The sequence below is a fragment of the Mustela nivalis genome (genome assembly GCF_964662115.1).
Source record: "Mustela nivalis genome assembly, chromosome: X".
Lineage (NCBI taxonomy): Eukaryota > Metazoa > Chordata > Mammalia > Carnivora > Mustelidae > Mustela > Mustela nivalis.
The window spans coordinates 534959-552717 of record NC_139040.1 but is presented as its reverse complement, the minus strand read 5'-3'; the positions used below and the strand labels follow the sequence as shown (position 1 = coordinate 552717).

The following is a 17759-nucleotide window of genomic DNA, read 5'->3' as shown; positions in this document are numbered from 1 at the left end:
CTGCTGTTGTGTCTCCTTTTTGACGTTGGGAGGTGCAAGATGTGTACTACGTTATCTTCTATTTTGGATGGAATTTCCCGGTAAACTCCTGGCCCCTGGAACCCTAAACATGTTACTCAAGTAGAAAGTCCCTGAATCTTTGTAGGTTTGTTTCCTACCTTCTGGAACATTCATAGCTTTTCTAGCCACTTTCTGCTCATCTGATCCAGTTAGCGTGACATCACGGATAGGAGGATCAGTGTGATTCTCTGAGGGATGTCCAGATGGTCTAGACTTCTTTTGACCAGCATATGACAGAATGTTGAGAGAGTTAACACAGCCTGGGTCACATTGTTAATGTGTACTGCTGTCCATTCCATGCCCACAACTCCTTGTGATTTACACTTGGAAGCTGAAACTTCACGCATGTATGTGAGTTCCAGAGGAACTCTTGTGCCTGGCATATGGCTACAGTCAGATTCCTAGCTGACTGATTATACTGTAGTTTCTCATTCTCCAAGGCCTGACTGGTTTGGGGGCCATAATGGTGAATGACATGGAAATGTGATGGGGAATCGTCATCCTTACCTTCTTTTTCTTTAAGATTGGCACCAATTCTGCCATCCTCCTGGAAGGTGATGTGTTTTGTTTTGTATTTTTTTTAAGATTTTATTTATTTGACAGAGAGAGATCATAGGTAGACAGGGAGGCAGGTAGAGAGAGGGGGAAGCAGGATCCCTGCCTGGTAGAGAGCCCGATGCGGGGCTCCATCCCAGGACCCTGAGACCATGACCTGAGCCGAAGGCAGAGGCTTTAACCCACTGAGCCACCCAGGTGATGTGTTTTTATTTACTATTTTGCCTGGAGGGCAAGTGGAGGCTGTTTGAGACGCAGAGCTCTCAGCCCCACAAGGTACATGTCCCATCGGGACCTTCCCCCGCCCTCTCTTGGCCTGTAGGCCTGGAACTACAGTGAAGTCACAGCATAGCCCAGAGACTAAGGATTTCCAAGGTCATCGCCCCCCATCCCATAAGTTAGGGCTTAAAAGCCCCACCCTGACCTCAGCGTGGCAGGCCTGCCTTGCTTGGGACCCGGTGAAGGTGAAGTACTCAGACAGTACCTCGCCCAGGCGGTCGTCATAGGAAGAGAGAGAGGCTGCAGATGCAGGCTGAGGTCCCGTCAGCAGTTGTAGGACACTGGATCCAGAACACCGTGGACGCAGCAGGCCCCCGGGGAAGAGGGGGCAGGAGGCGCGGACAGGACGGTCACAGGTGCAAGGAAGCGTCCCGTCGGCGGGCGGAGGAGTTTCTGTGCGGGTCTTCTCGGGAGGCCTGGAGCGCACACAGCGCCCACGCGTTCGTTCGTGTGCAGAGAAGTGCGAGGGGCCCCGCGCACAGACAGCGAACCCCGCTGCCGGGCGGAGCAACCCTGGCTTCCCGGAGGAGGCGTCGGATAAGCAGAGCGAGGGAGAATGTCTGGTGACAGCGGCGCAGACGGCCCGTCTGCCTGGATGCGTCTCTGCGCTTTCGGCCTCTCCAAAGAGGTCTCTGGGCTCCGAGCTGCGCTTCCACTGGGAAGCGCCTCGGCTCGGCCTAAGTTCTGGGGAGTCGCCCGCGGTGTCCTGCTGACGTCGTCCGCTGACCTCGGGCGGGGGCCTTGTCACAGATTCGCAGCTGCCGCGGAATGTCCGAAAACAACGCAGATAAAAAAACATTCTTTCTAGCAAACATTGTTCGAATTTACTGCTAACTTGTTATTTTAGTTATTTTTTGCTAGTTATGTTGTTATATTTTTGTTCAATGACTGAGTGAATGAAACAAATATTCTATCCCTTTGGCAACTGTGTGTTGGACATAATGAAACTGATCATTTTTGGGTGATCATTTCCGGTCTTCCCTACCCAGGGTGCTCGTAACAGGCATTTCTGGCCTGCCTCTGGTCCCCATATTTAGTCCAGTACGAAAATCCCTCTGAGCAGATTTCTGCTGGGCCGTGTGTGTGTGTTTTTTAAGAATTTGTTTATTTATTTGACACAGAGAGATCACAAGTAGGCAGAGAGGCAGGCAGAGGGAGAGGGGGAAGCAGGCTCCCTGCTGAGCAGAGAGCCCGATGTGGGACTCGATCCCAGGACCCTGAGATCATGACCTGAACTGAAGGCAGCGGCTTAACCCACTGAGCCACCCAGGCGCCCCCACCCAATATTCTTAAAAGAAAGTCTACAGTTATCCACATAGCCTCTAATGGGAGGTTCTGCATTGTTGAATCCTTACCTACTATCCAGCTTCATGTCCTGCACATTTCCCACTGCTCTCTGCTCTAGCAACAAAGGGCAACTTTATTCTTGGTCTGTGCCAGGTGCCCTTGCCTTTGCACATGTTCTTCTCCTGCCTGCAATTCTCATTCTTACTTAGGTTCCGGATATCCTTCACATGGCAGCTCACTTGTTGCTTTATTTGGAAGGACTTGCTTCCCTGACATCGCTAACGTGATCAGATGGCCTAGCTTAACACTATCTGAATATCTTGTACCCCTCTTTCATAGTACTTTTCAGAACTTTGATTTTTGCATTTATTCATGTGATTATTGGATACATCTCCTCCCCCAGACCTGTAGAATGGAGTTTCCCAGGTCATGAAGCCGCCGGCTAGATTGTTTTTGTTCATGGAAACAAAGAGAGAAAGAAAGAAAACCTGGTGATTCATGAAGGAGTAAAAAATAATAAATGAGGGACACCTGGGTGGCTCAGTGGGTTAAAGATTCAGCCTTTGGCTCAGGTCATGATCTCAGGGTCCTGGGATCGAGCCCCGCATCGGGCTCTCTGCTCAGCGGGGAGTCTCCTTCCTGCGCGCCCCCCCCCCCCCGCCTGCCTCTCTGCCTGCTTGTGATCTCTCTCTGTCAAATAAATAAATAAAAATCTTTTAAAAATTTTAAAAAATGAATGAGTTCAAGTCCAAAAGAAATAGATCTTTTAGCAGTCCTTGGGCCATTAACAAAAAAGTATGTGAAAGCATAGTTTGAAAATATGATTTGATATCAAGATGCTGCTTTTCATAATGAATTTATCTGTAGCATTTGCAGCTGACCCTTGAAAAACATGGGTTTGAACTATGCAGGCCATTTCTGTGTGGAGATTTTTCAAGAAATATATTGGAAAATGTTTTGGAGATTTGCAACAGTTTGAAAAAACTCACCGACGAACTGTGTAGCCTACAAATACTGAAAAAATGAAGAAAAAGTTAGGTATTGTTGTAACAACACAGCACATAATACATATAACATAGAAAATCAGTGTTAATAGATACTTTGTATTATTGGTAAAACTTCCCAGTCAAGACTAGGCTATTAGTGGCTAACTCACGGGGGAGTCAAAAGTTGCACATGGATTTGCCACTGCAGAAGGGTGTAATGCCCCTAACCCCCACATTGTCTGAAGGTCAACTGTATGTACCTTTAATGCCTTTGTTATATAAGTGTCTTCATTTTTGTTCAGAACCTTTTTATGATGTAAGAGTGTATGGATATGCTAAGAACTATCAGAAAATATGTCTTTCACAATAACTTTATCTTCAGGCACCCCATAGTTTACTTGAAGCACTAAAACAACATTTAGCTTCTTTGGAAGAGAAAAATGACAGTTTGTCTCCTTACAGGTAAGTTAATAAATGTCTTAATTTAGATTAATTTGTTTCTTTCTAAATAATTTCCCTGATTTTAACAATCTGAAAGTGACTAAGTAAATAATGGGCTTAACATGCTGGAACACATTTTCAATGACAGTATGGAAGAGAGGTTTTCAGTCTTTTCTGGGACCCCATTCTCTCCACAGGGGTAATATGCTTTCCAAGGGAACATCTTTTATTATGCTGAGTGATTCTCGAAATCAAAAGTTGGGACTGGAATAAACCTTCTTTTGAAGAATTTGATTTCTTCTCTTAGAGGCTCCTCTAGTGGGAATAATTGCTGTAGACGATTATTTAATATTTATCCACAAAACTGTGCACAGTAACATTCAAGGTCTGTGTGTTACACAGATATATGTACATATACCCATATATACACAGAAATTAAATAATACAAATTTTGAGGTGTATCACTTCAAAAGGTTCATGTGAACTATTTCACATGAAAATTATGAAAATTATGGTTTCAATTTTCTTTCATTCTTTCTTCCTCTTCTTCTTTTTACTTTCCAGTTGTTCTAAATTTCTATAAGGCTTATTCATTCATTCCATTATTTAGGTTATATTGATTATAATGGACTCATATTATCATGTTCTATTAGACAACAAGTCTGTTGACTGTTTCTTTATCACAGATAGATGTAGAGTTAGTATATAGTTGGATGGACGGATTAATGAATGGATAAATGCTTGACTTAAAGATATGTAGGCTCAGCTGGGTAGGATATATGTGATTCTACTTATTCTCCAGCATGTCTCATTTTTCTTGTAATCTTTTAAGTCTCCAGCATGCACTGATCCCCTCTATACCAAATAATCCAGTTGTGAATGCTTCAGCAAGCAGAGCTTGGTTTGCAGGTAACATAACTCGATTATATGATTATATCCGTAATCACTGAAAGCAGGATTAGTCTTTAATTCTTCCACTGCTTAACCACCTACTGTGTCTGCTGTCTCTTCCTGAAGCAGTCTTTGACCTAGTGATTTCATTTATAGGAATTGATCTAATGTATATGTTCAGGGTTGTGAGATGATGTATGAACAGGGATATTTGTTACAATGTTGGAGAGCAGAATGACTATCCTTGTTTTTAGGTAGTGAAATGGAATGATCTCCAAAATATTGTTAAATGGAAAATAAGCAAGGTGTGAAACAAAGAGTACTATGCTCCCAACTTTGTTTTTAAAAACAGAAAAAAGATGGGACGCCTGGGTGGCTCAGTGGGTTAAAGCCTCTGCCTTTGGCTCGGGTCATGATCCCAGGGTCCTGGGATCGAGCCCCGCATCGGGCTCTCTGCTCCGCAGGGAGCCTGCTTCCTCCTCTCTCTCTCTGCCTGTCTCTCAGCCTCCTTGTGATCTCTGTCTGTCAAATAAATAAATAAAATCTTGAAAAAAAAAACAGAAAAAAGAATACATATGTTTGTATAATTTCTTAGAGTACTTCTGGAAAGATATACAAAAAATGAATAAAATGCCATGCCCCCAGGAAGAATTTGGTGGTTCATGGAAAGGGAGAGTCCTCACTGTAACTTTTTAATTTCAATTTTTTTTTAATTTAATTTCAATTTTAACTTTTTAATTCTTAACTTTTAATTTCACACTTGCAAATAATTACTAATTAAAGGAAATTTAACAAAGAAACACACGAACACATACAGTGTGATACTTTGTTATGCTTAACATGCAAGTCCTTTGTAACCTCTTAAGGTTAGTTTGCCTCATTCTTCATAGTGTGCTGAATTTTCAGGAATTTTGCAAGCTAGTGGATGCCACATTGATAACATGTAATTTACCATGATGAAAGTATTTACACCAAAGAAATGGAAAAATACTGTAAGGCAGGCCTTTAGTTTTTCTTGGAGAGCAGCTTGTTATACATTTCCTGACAGCTCATATGTTTTTTAATGGGTGTTTGTGTTTCAGTGATGTCAACTGATCCTTTAGTCACAAATCCACATAATAATGTTATATTACCATTGGGTTTACAAGTGCTTGAATTAAAGTTTGTTCTTAATCTAACTTGAAGATTTAAACTGTATCTGTTTTAAATGTTTTTACTTTTCTTTTGTACATATATGCTCAATGGACACACCTTCTGCATTTTCAATGGGTGAGTTTGACCAAAACTTTGAGGAACGTAAGTCCTTTGAATAAGCCCATATTAAAACAAAAGTGGCACATTTTCTTTGTTTCCAAAAGAATGACTACTTTTCTGAGTTCCTGTGGTTTGGGAATCATTAGTACTTACAACAGATATGACCAGAAGAGTAAATACAGTATATTGCTTGAACCAATTCTGTTGACAATCCCGTGACTCCCTGAAACCAGTTTTTTTTTTTCTTAAATCACTGATTTAAAAGTACCTCCATGAAACCAGAGTACTTGTTCAAACTCTACCATTCATGGATGGTGGGACTTTTTTCTTTAACCATTTAACCTCTCTGTGCCTCAGCTTCCTGCTCCTCGTCAGGTTGCTGTCAGAATAAATGAATCCATACTTGTAGAGTGCTGAGAACAGGGCTTGATCCATGTGTTACTTAGAAGTACATTTTATTTTATTTTTTTTTAAGATTTTATTTATTTATTTGACAGGCAGAGATTACAAGTAGGCTGAGAGGCAGGCAGAGAGAGAGAGAGGAGGAAGCAGGCTCCCTGCCAAGCAGAGAGCCCGATGCGGGGCTTGATCCCACGACCCTGGGATCATGACCTGAGCCGAAGGCAGAGGCTTTAACCCACTGAGCCACCCGGGCGCCCCTAGAAGTACATTTTAAATTTTTCATGTATATGAGGAATGGGGATCTTTTTATTTTTTATTTTAATTCCAGTATAATGAACACACAGTGTTATATTAGTTCCAAGTGTACAATACATCGATTCCACACGATTCCACATGATTCAGTGCTCATCGGGACAAGTGCCCTCCTTCATCCCCATTCCCTGTTTCCCCCATGCCCTCACCCCGCTCCCCTCTGGTGACCATCAGTGTATTCTCCATAGTTAAGAGTGCGTTTTGGAGGCACCTGGGTGGCTCAGTGGGTTAAAGCCTCTGCCTTTGGCTCAGGTCATGATCCCAGGGTCCTGGGATCGAGTCCCGCATCGGGCTCTCTGCTCAGCAGGAAGCCTGCTTCCCCCTCTCTCTCTGCCTGCCTCTCTGCCTACTTGGGACCTCTCTCTCTCTGTCAAATAAATAAAATCTTAAAAAAAAAAAGTCTATTTTGTCTCTCTCTCCTCAGCCCCTGCCCATGATCGTTTGTTTTGTTTCTTGAATTCCACATATAAGTGAACTCATATGGTATTTGTCTTTCTTTGACTGACTATTTTGCTTGAAGCTCCTTCCATGTCATAGCAAGTGGTAAGACTTTATTCTTTTTGGTGGCTGAGTAATATTTCATTGTGTATATATACCACATCTTGTTCATCCATTCATCTATCATTGGACACTTGGACCATTTCCATGACTTGGCTATGGTCAATAATGCTGCTATAAATGTAGGGATGCACATATATGTTTGCATTAGTGTTTTGTATTATGAAGGTAAATACCCAGTATTGAGATTACTGGACCACAGGCTAGTCCTATTTTTAAGTTTTCCAGAGTGGCTGCACTTCCTTGAATTCCCACCAACAGTGCAAGAGGGTTCCTTTTTCTCCACATCTTTGCCAACATCTATTGTTTCTTGTGTTGTTGATTTTAGCCATTCTGACAGATGTGAGGTAGCATCCCATCGTGGTCTTGATTTGTATTTCCCTGATGATGAGTGATGTTGAGCATCTTTTCATTTGTCTGTTGGAGATATGGGGATTTTCTAAAGAACTTTCCTGCTACTGAATTCTGGCTTACTTGCACTATGTCAAAGAACCTTCTCTATAAATTTAGTCCTTTGGAATTTGTTGATACTTGCTTCGTGGCCCATCATATACTCTTTTTTTTTTTTGATAGAAGTTCTATGTGCACTGGAAAACTGTATCCTCTTATTGTGTTGTTCAAATCCTTTGTGTCTTTATTGTTTTGCCTGCTTGTTCATAGAGTTACTAAGTAACTAATAAGCTACATTAAGCGCTATTTTTACCCTCCACACCACTAACTGACCCTTGTCAAAGTCACCAATCACCTCCATGTTGTAAGTTCTGATGCTGATTACTTGGTTTTCATCTTACTAGACCCCCTAGTTCACCATTCCCACTTCCTTCATACAGTTTCTTCAGTTCGTCTACTGGTTTTCCTCTTATGTGATTCTTGGCTCTTTTTTAGACTGGTTTTTTTTTTTTGCTGTTTTTTCCTCATTTCTCTTCTTTATATATACTTATTCACTGCCTAGATGGCCTCATCCAGACTCAAGGCCGTAAGTACTGCTTACATGATAAGGACTCCCAAATTATTCTCTCCAGTTACGGATATTTCTCCCGGACTCCAGAATTATATAGCCAAGTGTCTATCCAGTGGTTTTACTTGAATGATCTAGTCTGGTTCTATAACTCACTACGTGAAAAACTAAGTTTCTGATATTCCTCCCCAAACCTGTTGATTTCACCTTCAAAACATATCTAAACATTGACCACTTCTCACTATCTTCAGGGCTAACCCTATTTCAAGTTACCATTGTCTCTTAGCTTCTTCCCTTGTCCTCTACAGTCCATTCTTCACATAACAGAGCGATCTGATTAAAATACAAGCCAGGCAGATCATGTCTCTCCTCTGTCCAAATCCCTCCAGTGGCTTCCACATCTCAGGGAAGCTGCCGAAGATGGTGGCCTCTGAGTAAAATGCGAAGTCCTTACCATTCTTTACAAGGCCCTCAATTGCCTTTTTGACTCCTTTCGTTACTCTGACTCCCGACACATTGGCCTCCTCGCTGGAGGATCTTCATGGCTCTCTTCCATATATGTTAGGTCTTTATTTAAAAGTCCTCTTCTCAGTGAGCCTTTTCCATCTAAATTTACATACCCCTCCGCCACCAACATATCACACCTCTTCCTTGGATATTTTTCCCTCAGTACTTATCACAATCACAATCACAAACTAACATATACTTCATTTATCTTGGTTATTTTGTGTCTCTATTGGAATGTAAGCTACATGAAGGCAGAGATTTTTATGTTTTTTTCTTCACTGCTGTATCTTTAGTATCTAGTATTGTGTCTAACAAGTGCTCAATTAAAACGTATTTAATGAATAACTTTATGTGACTTTATACTCATTAACCTAAGAACTTGATGTGCTGTTAGTTTGTAATGGGAGGTACATATATATATCATTATTGGTATAAATTTGGTTTAGTTTTTCATCTAATTTTGTCTCTTATTTTCAGATTATCTTCCCTATCTGATATATTATAACCAACATTACCTTCACAAGCCCACAAATCTGTTGAACCAGACAGCAACATGAAAAAATCATAGCAAAAAATCTGGATGGCTCACTTGTTAACCTTGTAGGAAGTAAACATCTATTTTTAAATTAATATTTTAGATAATATATATATATATATATATAAATGCATTTTAAGAAAAAGTATACAAAAATAATGTAAAATTTGCTTTTTTATTAAACAGATCTTAACCTTGGAGAAAGTCCAGTCAACAGGTAAGTTTTTCTTATTTTAAAAAGGACAGACAATAATATATACATGTTAGAGGAAGAGACTCGTGAGAATAACTAGAAAATTTTTTTACTTTAAAATTCGATACAGGAATCATTTGTTATAAAACTCTTAGGTGATTTTTTTTTCCTTCAAATATTAAATTAGAGAATTTACTCTTTATATACTATCCCAATTTTTGTAGGTTCAGTTCTTGGTTAAAGTGTAACGTGTTATGCACCGCCTGGTTCTCCTCTTACCTCTCTGACAATCCCTTCATGGTTCTCCTGAAGGGTCTTCTTTTTCTAAGCAGGTCTTAAATATTGGCATTTCTCAAAGTTTTTGGACTTTTGGTTCTTTTCTTTCTTTATTATATAGAGCGTATTAAATGAATAATACTTATTTTTTACTTTATTAAACAAAGACAATAAAACCACCAGTTGGAGCTCCTCCGCATCTTAAGATAATCAATGTTACTTCAGTGTGTGAATCCCTACATTTTCAGCCAAAAAAAACCTCCAAAAAGCAGGCCAGTGGAAAACAAAGGAAGGCAGAACAAACAACAAACACTAACACTAACAACAAACACTGTGGAATGTAAGTTTAAATTCACTAAACAGAATAAGGAAGGATATCATACAAAGATAAAAGACACTGATTATGGAGGTGCTATTTTGTATATACACAAATTTAAATATATAAGGTAAAAATTATTAGAAATACATGGAGAACTTGAGAAAAATCCAATTATAATGGGTGATTTCAAATTTGAATAATGCATAATAAATAATAAACCCAAGTGTGCACTGCTTATTTTCTTCAAAGCAATCACAAAGAAAAACTTGACAAAAAAACTAAAGAATTTTACAGGCTACTGTCATAATCTAATGAAATTAAATTGTCATAATCTAATGAAATTGGAGCTTGTTAATAAAAAGTTGAGCATAAAAATCTTAACTATTTATAAGTTTAAAAATATAATCCTTTCGCCAAAGAGGAAATCCATAGTTTTATAACTATTGAAAGCTAAACTCAGAGGAAAGTTTCATCACTGTTAGAAAAGAGAAATTAGTAAGAATTTAGTTTTTATCTTAAGAAATCTATATAAAATCATAAAAAATAAATTAATAAAATTTATAAAGTTAAAAGCTCAAATCGATAAAACTGCAGACAAAAACAAATAAATGCAAAACTGATTTCTCTGTAAAGGCCAATAAAAGAAGCTCCTCTGAGTAAGCAGATTCAAAAAATCTAAAAACATTACCTACCATGCACCTTTGCTCAGGAAGCTCCTACAGTGTACGCTCTAAGGAAAGAGAGAAGTAAAGTAAGAGAGAGAAGTACATGGGATTCAGGGAAAAGAAGCTCTACCTTGTGCTTCTAACCCTCTAACCCTAACCCTAACCCTACAGAAGCGCAAGGTCGAGAGAATTCCCCATATAGCAACCGGCTGTTACTCAAGGTTACACAGCTGGTGGATAGCCTCGTGGGGCTCAGAACATAATAGCAGTTTTTTCTCCAGATACACCATTAAGATAGTTTAGAATAAAATGTATCCACTCAATCACTTTATTTATTCATTCTTTCTATCATCTCTCAAGCTTTAAGTTTGGCATTATCTAGTAAAACCCTGTAGAAACTTTTAGTTCTGTAATGACAACTTAATTTCATATACCAAAATAGCCAATTGGTCTTTTTTGGCATTGCTTTGTGATTCCTTCCTATTATCTCCTACCTGTTGAGAAACATGATCATTGTCTCCAGGGCTGTACCCTGACTTTTTACATTTAAATGGTAGATTTGCCATGCTCCAAAATGGGCTGATTTATAAATCCCCTCTTAGATTGGACATGGAGTGGCCCCAGCCCTCAGAGATGGAAATTGCTGGTGGAATGAAATGGCAGTTGAATACCTACACCTGCACATCAACCCTCTGGAAACATATTTCTATTCCTCCTGTTCCCCACATGGTAATATTTATTATGTATTATTACCTAGAATGCTAGAATGGTGCCAGTAGATCAAAAGAAAGAGACTTGAGAGAGAGAGAACTGACAGGAGTTGCTAATGGATTGAAAGTTGAAATATGTGTCCCCAATAAATTATCTGCAATTTTAAAATTCAGAAAGCTCTAGAGAACAAGGTGTTTTTTTTTTTTTTTTTTAATTATCAGGGTGCTATTCCACCCCCCCCCTGGGGGTGTTCCTAATATATTCTTTGTGTAATTTCTAAATTATTTTTCCAAAATACAAAACATTTTGAATTCCAAAATACATTTGGCCCCTAAGGTTTTAAGGATGTGGACCTGTGCTATTTTTATATGATTTTGCTTTAAAACTTCATTGGTCCAATCCTTGCTTTGGCAGCACATATACTAAAACTTCACCGGCCCAATGATATAACAAACTGCATATTAACTATTGAGTATACAGTGACTTTGTTTTCCTAATATGCAGCTGAGGTACGTTCTAGGAATGAGAATTTTGAGAGGATTTGGGAAACAGGAATAAGTAATTTCAAAATGTACTGAGGAAAGTTGTGTCTGTGTGGCTTCATAGTGGACACAAGTGACTAAGAACCCAGAGAGGTTACAGCAAAGAAATTTTGGGTTTGGAATTAATAGGAAGAAGGGTAGAAACAACCTAACAGTTGGAGTCAAATTTATGTTTAAAAAGCTAATAATAGGGGTATCTGGGTGGCTCAGTGGGTTAAGCCTCTGCCTTCGGTTCAGGTCATGATCCCAGGGTCCTGGGATGAGCCCCACATCAGGCTCTCTGCTCGGCGAGGAGCCTGCTTCCCCCTCTCTCTGCCTGCCCCTCTGTCTACTTGTGATCTCTGCCTGTCAAATAAATAAATAAAATCTTTTAAAAAAAGATTCTCTTATTATTTGCCTTTAAGTGGCTATAAAATCTGGTCATTTCCATTCTTTCATTCTTGATATTGGTGATTTGTGTCTTCTGGTTTTGGTAGTCTTGCTACAGAGTTATCAATCTTGTTGATCATTATCAAAGAACCAACTTTTGGCTTTCTTGAATTTTCTCTATTGGTTTTGTTTTTAACAAATTTCTGCTTTTATCTTTGTTATTTCCCTCCTTCTGCTTGATTTGAGCTTATAATTGATTTCTAAATTCTTTTATGGTCAAAGAAAGTATGTTGTATACTTTAAATTCTTTTAAATTTGTTACATTTTGATTTATAACCCAGAATAAGGTCTATCTTGGTGAACATTCCATGAACAGCAGCTGTTGGGTGGAAGATTCCGCAAATGTCATCTGGGTCCTGATGTGTTTATATTAAGGGCTACCATTTTGTTATTTCCTGTTTGCTCCCTCTATTCATTGTCATTGTTGTTCCTCTGTTTCTTCTTTCTTGCCTTCTTTTGGGTCCTTTGACTAGATTTTGGAATAGTATTTCATTTTAAGTTATATGTTGTAATTTGGACTCTATCTCTCTGTATGGTTTTTTAGTGTTTGCTCTAGCAGGTACAAAATACATACTTTTCACAGTCCATTTAGAATAAAAATTTTACCATTTCAATTGGAGTGTAAAACCATTAGCACCATATAGGTCCCCTTACGTTCCTCTTTTTTATGTTATAGTTGTCTATACATGTTACATTGAAAAGACCCATCAGACATTCTTAATACTTTTTGCCCTATTACATCTCCTGAGATATTTACCATTTCTGTTGCTCTTCCTTCATTTCTGATATTCCAAAACTCCTTCTAGTATCATTTCCCTTCTAATAAAGAGTATCCATTAGCAATTCTGGCAAGTCTGGCTATGAATTCTCTTATCTTTCCTTCATTTGAGAATGGCTTCATTTCACCTTTAATCCTAAAGCAATTTTTACTGGATACAAAATTCTGGAGTAATAGTTCTTTTCTTTCAGCATTTGAAAAATGGGCCTCTTTATTCTGGCTCATGGGTTAGAAAAATTTTTCTGGTGAAAAATCCAGTCATATGAATCATTTGTTCCCCTATAGATATTGCAGTTTTCCCATGGCTGCTTTCAAGATATTTTCTGTCTTTCATTTTCAGAAGTTTGAATATGATGGCATGGATTTGGAGAGTTTATTCTGCTCAGGTTTATATAGCTTCTTAAATCTGCGTTTATATCTCCTTTGCCAAACTTGGGAAGTTCTCTGCCCTTAATGATTCAAATGTTTTTTCAGCACTATAGTCATTCTCTTTTCCTTCTGTGACTCTAATAACACAAATATTAGATCTTTAGACTGTTGTCCTGCTGGTTCTTGAGGCTCTTTTTGTTTCTTTTAAATCTTTTTTTTCTGTTCTCCAGATAAATAATTCTATTGGTCTGTCTTCAAGTTCAGTGAATCTTTCCTCTGTCATCTGCATTGCGGTATTGGGTCCTTCAATTGGGTATTTTTATTTCAGTTATTGCATTTTTTAGTTCTAAGCTTCCAAGACAAATGTCTTTCCTGTATCTTCTATTTCTTTGCTGATGTTTTCTCTTTTAACTTGTTTCAAGAGCGTTCGCGGTGACCTACTGAGCATTTTTGTAATGACCGCTTTAACTTTGTCAGGTAATTCCAGCATCTGCACCGTCTTGTGACGGGTGTCCGCTGATTGTCTTTTCTCGTGCAAGTTGAGATTTTCACGGTCTTCTTCATGTGCCAAATAATTGTGGATTGCATCCCGGACATTCCTGACTGTGACTTTGTCTCTGGGCCTTGTTAAATTTTACAGGGAATGTGGGTGTTTGTGTTTCAGCAGGCACGTGACCCGCTTTGGGTTAAGCTGCATGTCTGGCCTCCTCCTCTGGCCTGTGGTTCCAGCCAGCGTCAGCTCAGTGTCTGCAGCCTTTGTGCTGCTGCTCGGCCCTGTCCTGCGTGCGCACCACCCGACGGTCGCCTGGGACCTGGGTGTTGGCCTCTCCCCTGTAATCATTCTTTGGGATGTTCATCAGGATCAGATCTACTATGTCTTTTCATTTTCATTTGTTTCCATGTAATTTTTTATTTATTCTTTGATTTCTTTGACCTATTCATTGTTCAGTAGCATATTATTCAACTTCCATGTATTTGTGGGCTTTCCATGTTTTTTCCTGTGGTTGATTTCTAGTTTCATAATGCTGTGGTCAGAAAAGATGCACGATATACTTTCTATCTTTTTAAATTTGTTTAAAGAGACCTGTTTGGTTGAGACCTGTTTTATGGTCTAATATGTCATCTATTCTGGAGAAAGTTCCATGTGCACTTGAAAAGAATGTGTGTTCTGCTGTTTTAGGATGGAATGTTCTCCATGTATCTATTAAATCCATCAGTTCCAGTGTGTCATTCAAAGCCACTGTTTTCTTGTTGATTTTTTGTTTGGATGATCTATCTGTCCATTGACATAAGTACGATGTCAAAGTTCCTTACTATTATTTGTATTATTATTGATTAATTCCTCTATGTATGTTATTAACTTTTATATATTTGTGGGTGCTCCCATGTTGGGTGCATAAATATTTACAATTGTTATGTCTTCTTGTTGGATCATCCCCTTTATGATTATATAGTATCCTTCTTTGTCTTTTGTTACAGTCTTTTTTATTTTTAAAAAGATTTTATTTATTTGTCAGAGAGAGAGCACAAGTAGGGGGAGTGGCAGGCAAAAGGAGAAGCAGGCTCCCTGCTGAGCAAGTCTTGATACAGGACTTTATCGGAGGACCCTGGGATCATGACCTGAGCTGAAGGAAGATGCTTAAACAACTGAGTCACACAAACATTCCTATTTTTTTATTTTTTAAAAAATATTTTATTTATTTGTTTGAGAGAGAGAGAGAGCGAGCAGGGGGGAGGGTCAGAGAGAGACGGAGAAGCAGACTCCCCGCTGAGCAGGGGGCCTGATGCGGGGCGCAATCCCAGGACCCTGGGATCATGACTTGAGCTGAAGGCAGACATTTAATTGACTAAGCCACCCAGGCACCCCTGCAGTCTTTGTTTTAAAGTTGATTTGGTATGATGTAAGTATTGTTACCCTGGCTTTCTTTTGACCTCCACCTCCCGAGGCAAGGGAAATAAAAGCAAAAGTAAATTATTGAGACTACATTAAAATAAAAAGGTTCTTTCCAGCAAAGGAAACAATCAACAAAACTAAAAGGTAATCTATGGAATGGGAGAAGACATTTGCAAACGACACATCCAATAAAGGGTTAGTATACAAAATCTATAAAGAACTTATCAAACTCAACACCCCAAAAATGATTAATCCAGTTTAAAAATGGCCAGAAGACATGAACAGACATTTATCCAAGAAGCCATACAGATGGGTTCCTGGGTGGCTCAGCTGGTTAAGTATTTGCCTTTGACTCAGGTCATGATCCCAGGGTCCTGTGATGGAGCCCCACACTGGGTTCCTTGCTTAGCGGGAGCTCGCTTCTCCCTCTGCCTGTCGCTGTTTCTGCCAGTGCAATCTCTCTCTCTTTCTCACTCTCTGACAAATAAATAAATAAAATCTTAAAAAATAAAGAAGACATCCAGATGGCTAACAAACACATGAAAAGATACTCAACATCATTCATCATTGGGGAAATGCAAATCAAACCCACAATGAACTATCCCCTCACAGCTGTTAGAATGGCTAAAATCAATGACACAGGAAACAACAGATGCTGGCGAGGATGCGGAGAAAGGGGCACCCTCCTACACTGTTGGTGGGAATGCAAGCTGGTGCAGCCGCTCTGGAAAAGAGTACAGAGCTCCTCAAAAGTTCAAAATAGAAACTAGCATAGGACCCAGTAATCGCAGTACCAAGCATTTACCCAAAGACTACAAAAACCCTTCTGCAAAGAGATACATGCACCCCTATGTTTACCACAGTATTGTTGACAGCAGCATTGTTGACAGTATGGAAACAGCCCAAGTGTCTATTGATAGATGAATAGATTTATGAATAGATGAAGAAGATGTGTATATATTTATAGTGGAATATTTTTCAGCTGTAAAAAGAATGGTTCAGTGAAATCAGTCAGTCAGAAAAAGACAAATACCATATAATTTCATGCATATATGGACTTTTAGAAACAAAACAAATTAAGCAAAAGGAAGAAAAGAGAGGGAGGTAAACCAAGCAACAGGTTCTTTTTTTCTCCAATGTAAAAAGGCTTTATAGCAAGTTTACATAATATTCATAAATATTGATTACATTAGTATGATGTATATTAGGTAGTATGTCAACAACCAACAAGCGGATGGGTTAATAAATGCAGACTCTTAACTATAGAGAAGACACTGATGGTCACCAGAGGGGAAGGGATGGGGGGATGAAGGAGGTACTTGTCGTGAGCACCAGGTGTCCTACAGAAGTGCTGAATCACTGAATTGTACACCTGAAACTAATCACATTGTATGTTCACTAGCTGCAATTTAAATAAAAACTTAATTAAAAAAGATCAAATCTACTTGGGCACAGGTGGTGGGAGGGGCACCATGAGCACAGGGGTTCACAGCTTCCTTGTGATTGAGACAACTCAGTGCTCCAAGTGGTGTTACCGGAGAATTTGAAAACAAAACAAAACCAAACCCAAAAAACCCCAAAAAACAACACACAAAAAACTTGTCCCTCCCCTCATGGAGCCAGAGCTCCACCTAATGGAGAAGAAAACTTCTCTCCTTGGAATACTGGACTCTTGCCTGCAGGCCACTTCTGTTGCCAAGATAGCAAGACAGCAAGGCATCAGGAGTGCCTGGGAGCTGGGGTGTGAGAGAGGAAAGAAAAAGGAAAAACACTGGGAGATTTTCTGACTTTCTCTTTGGAGCTATTCAGGTCAAAGCCAGACTTCTGGAGTCCTCTCTCATCTGTACGATAGTGATCTCTCTAGGTTTCCAGCTGTTTTCAGACCAGTGTGGAGGATAATGGAAGGGAAAAAGGATAAAGTGCAGTCATTATTTGTCCTCTTGTGTCTGGCTTATTTCACTTAATATAATGTCTTCAAGATTCATCCATTCTTTTTTAAGGCTAAATAATTTTCCTTTGTTAATCCATTGATGAGACATTTAGGTGGCTTCCATCTTTTGGTTATTGTGAATAATGCTGCTATGTTATGAACATTGGTGTACAAATATCTGTTTGAGTTTCTGCTTTCAATTCTTCAGATATATACCTGGAGGCAGAATTGCTGGATCATATATAATTCTATGGTTAATTCTTTTAGGAATTGTTGTAGCATTTACTCCAGTGGCTAAAGGGCTAATGGGTGTGAATTAATATCTCTTGTGATTTTCATTTCATTTCCCTAATGCTTAGTGATGTTCAACATCTTTTCATGAGATTTTTTTTTTTTTGCCTTTTGTGTCCTTTCTTTGGAGAAATGTCTATTCAATATCTTTGGCCATTTTTGAATGTGGTTATTTGTTCTGTTGTTAAGTTGCAGGTGTTCTTATACATGTTGGATATTAATCCCCTATCAGATAAATGATTAGGAAATATCTTCTCCCATTCTGTTGGTTGTGTTTTTACTCCTTTGGTAGTGTCCTTAAATACACAAAATTTTTAGAGTTTTCATGAAATCCAAT

General features: G+C 39.0%; 1 protein-coding gene across 5 annotated transcripts in view; it reads left to right on the top strand.

Annotated features, from left to right (window-relative positions):
• The window catches only part of LOC309856017 (phosphatidylinositol-binding clathrin assembly protein-like), a 34475-nt gene that overhangs the window by 7369 nt on the left and 9347 nt on the right, over positions 1 to 17759 (top strand). For 3 of the 5 annotated variants that reach the window (XM_082716657.1, XM_082716655.1, XM_082716654.1), the window contains 5 exons: positions 3550 to 3629; positions 4441 to 4517; positions 9015 to 9097; positions 9212 to 9242; positions 11081 to 11207. In XM_082716657.1, the coding sequence (XP_082572783.1) occupies positions 3550 to 3629; positions 4441 to 4517; positions 9015 to 9058 (201 nt within the window). In that variant the 3' untranslated portion in view covers positions 9059 to 9097; positions 9212 to 9242; positions 11081 to 11207. The other 2 variants (XM_082716656.1, XM_082716658.1) reach the window with 2 other exon arrangements.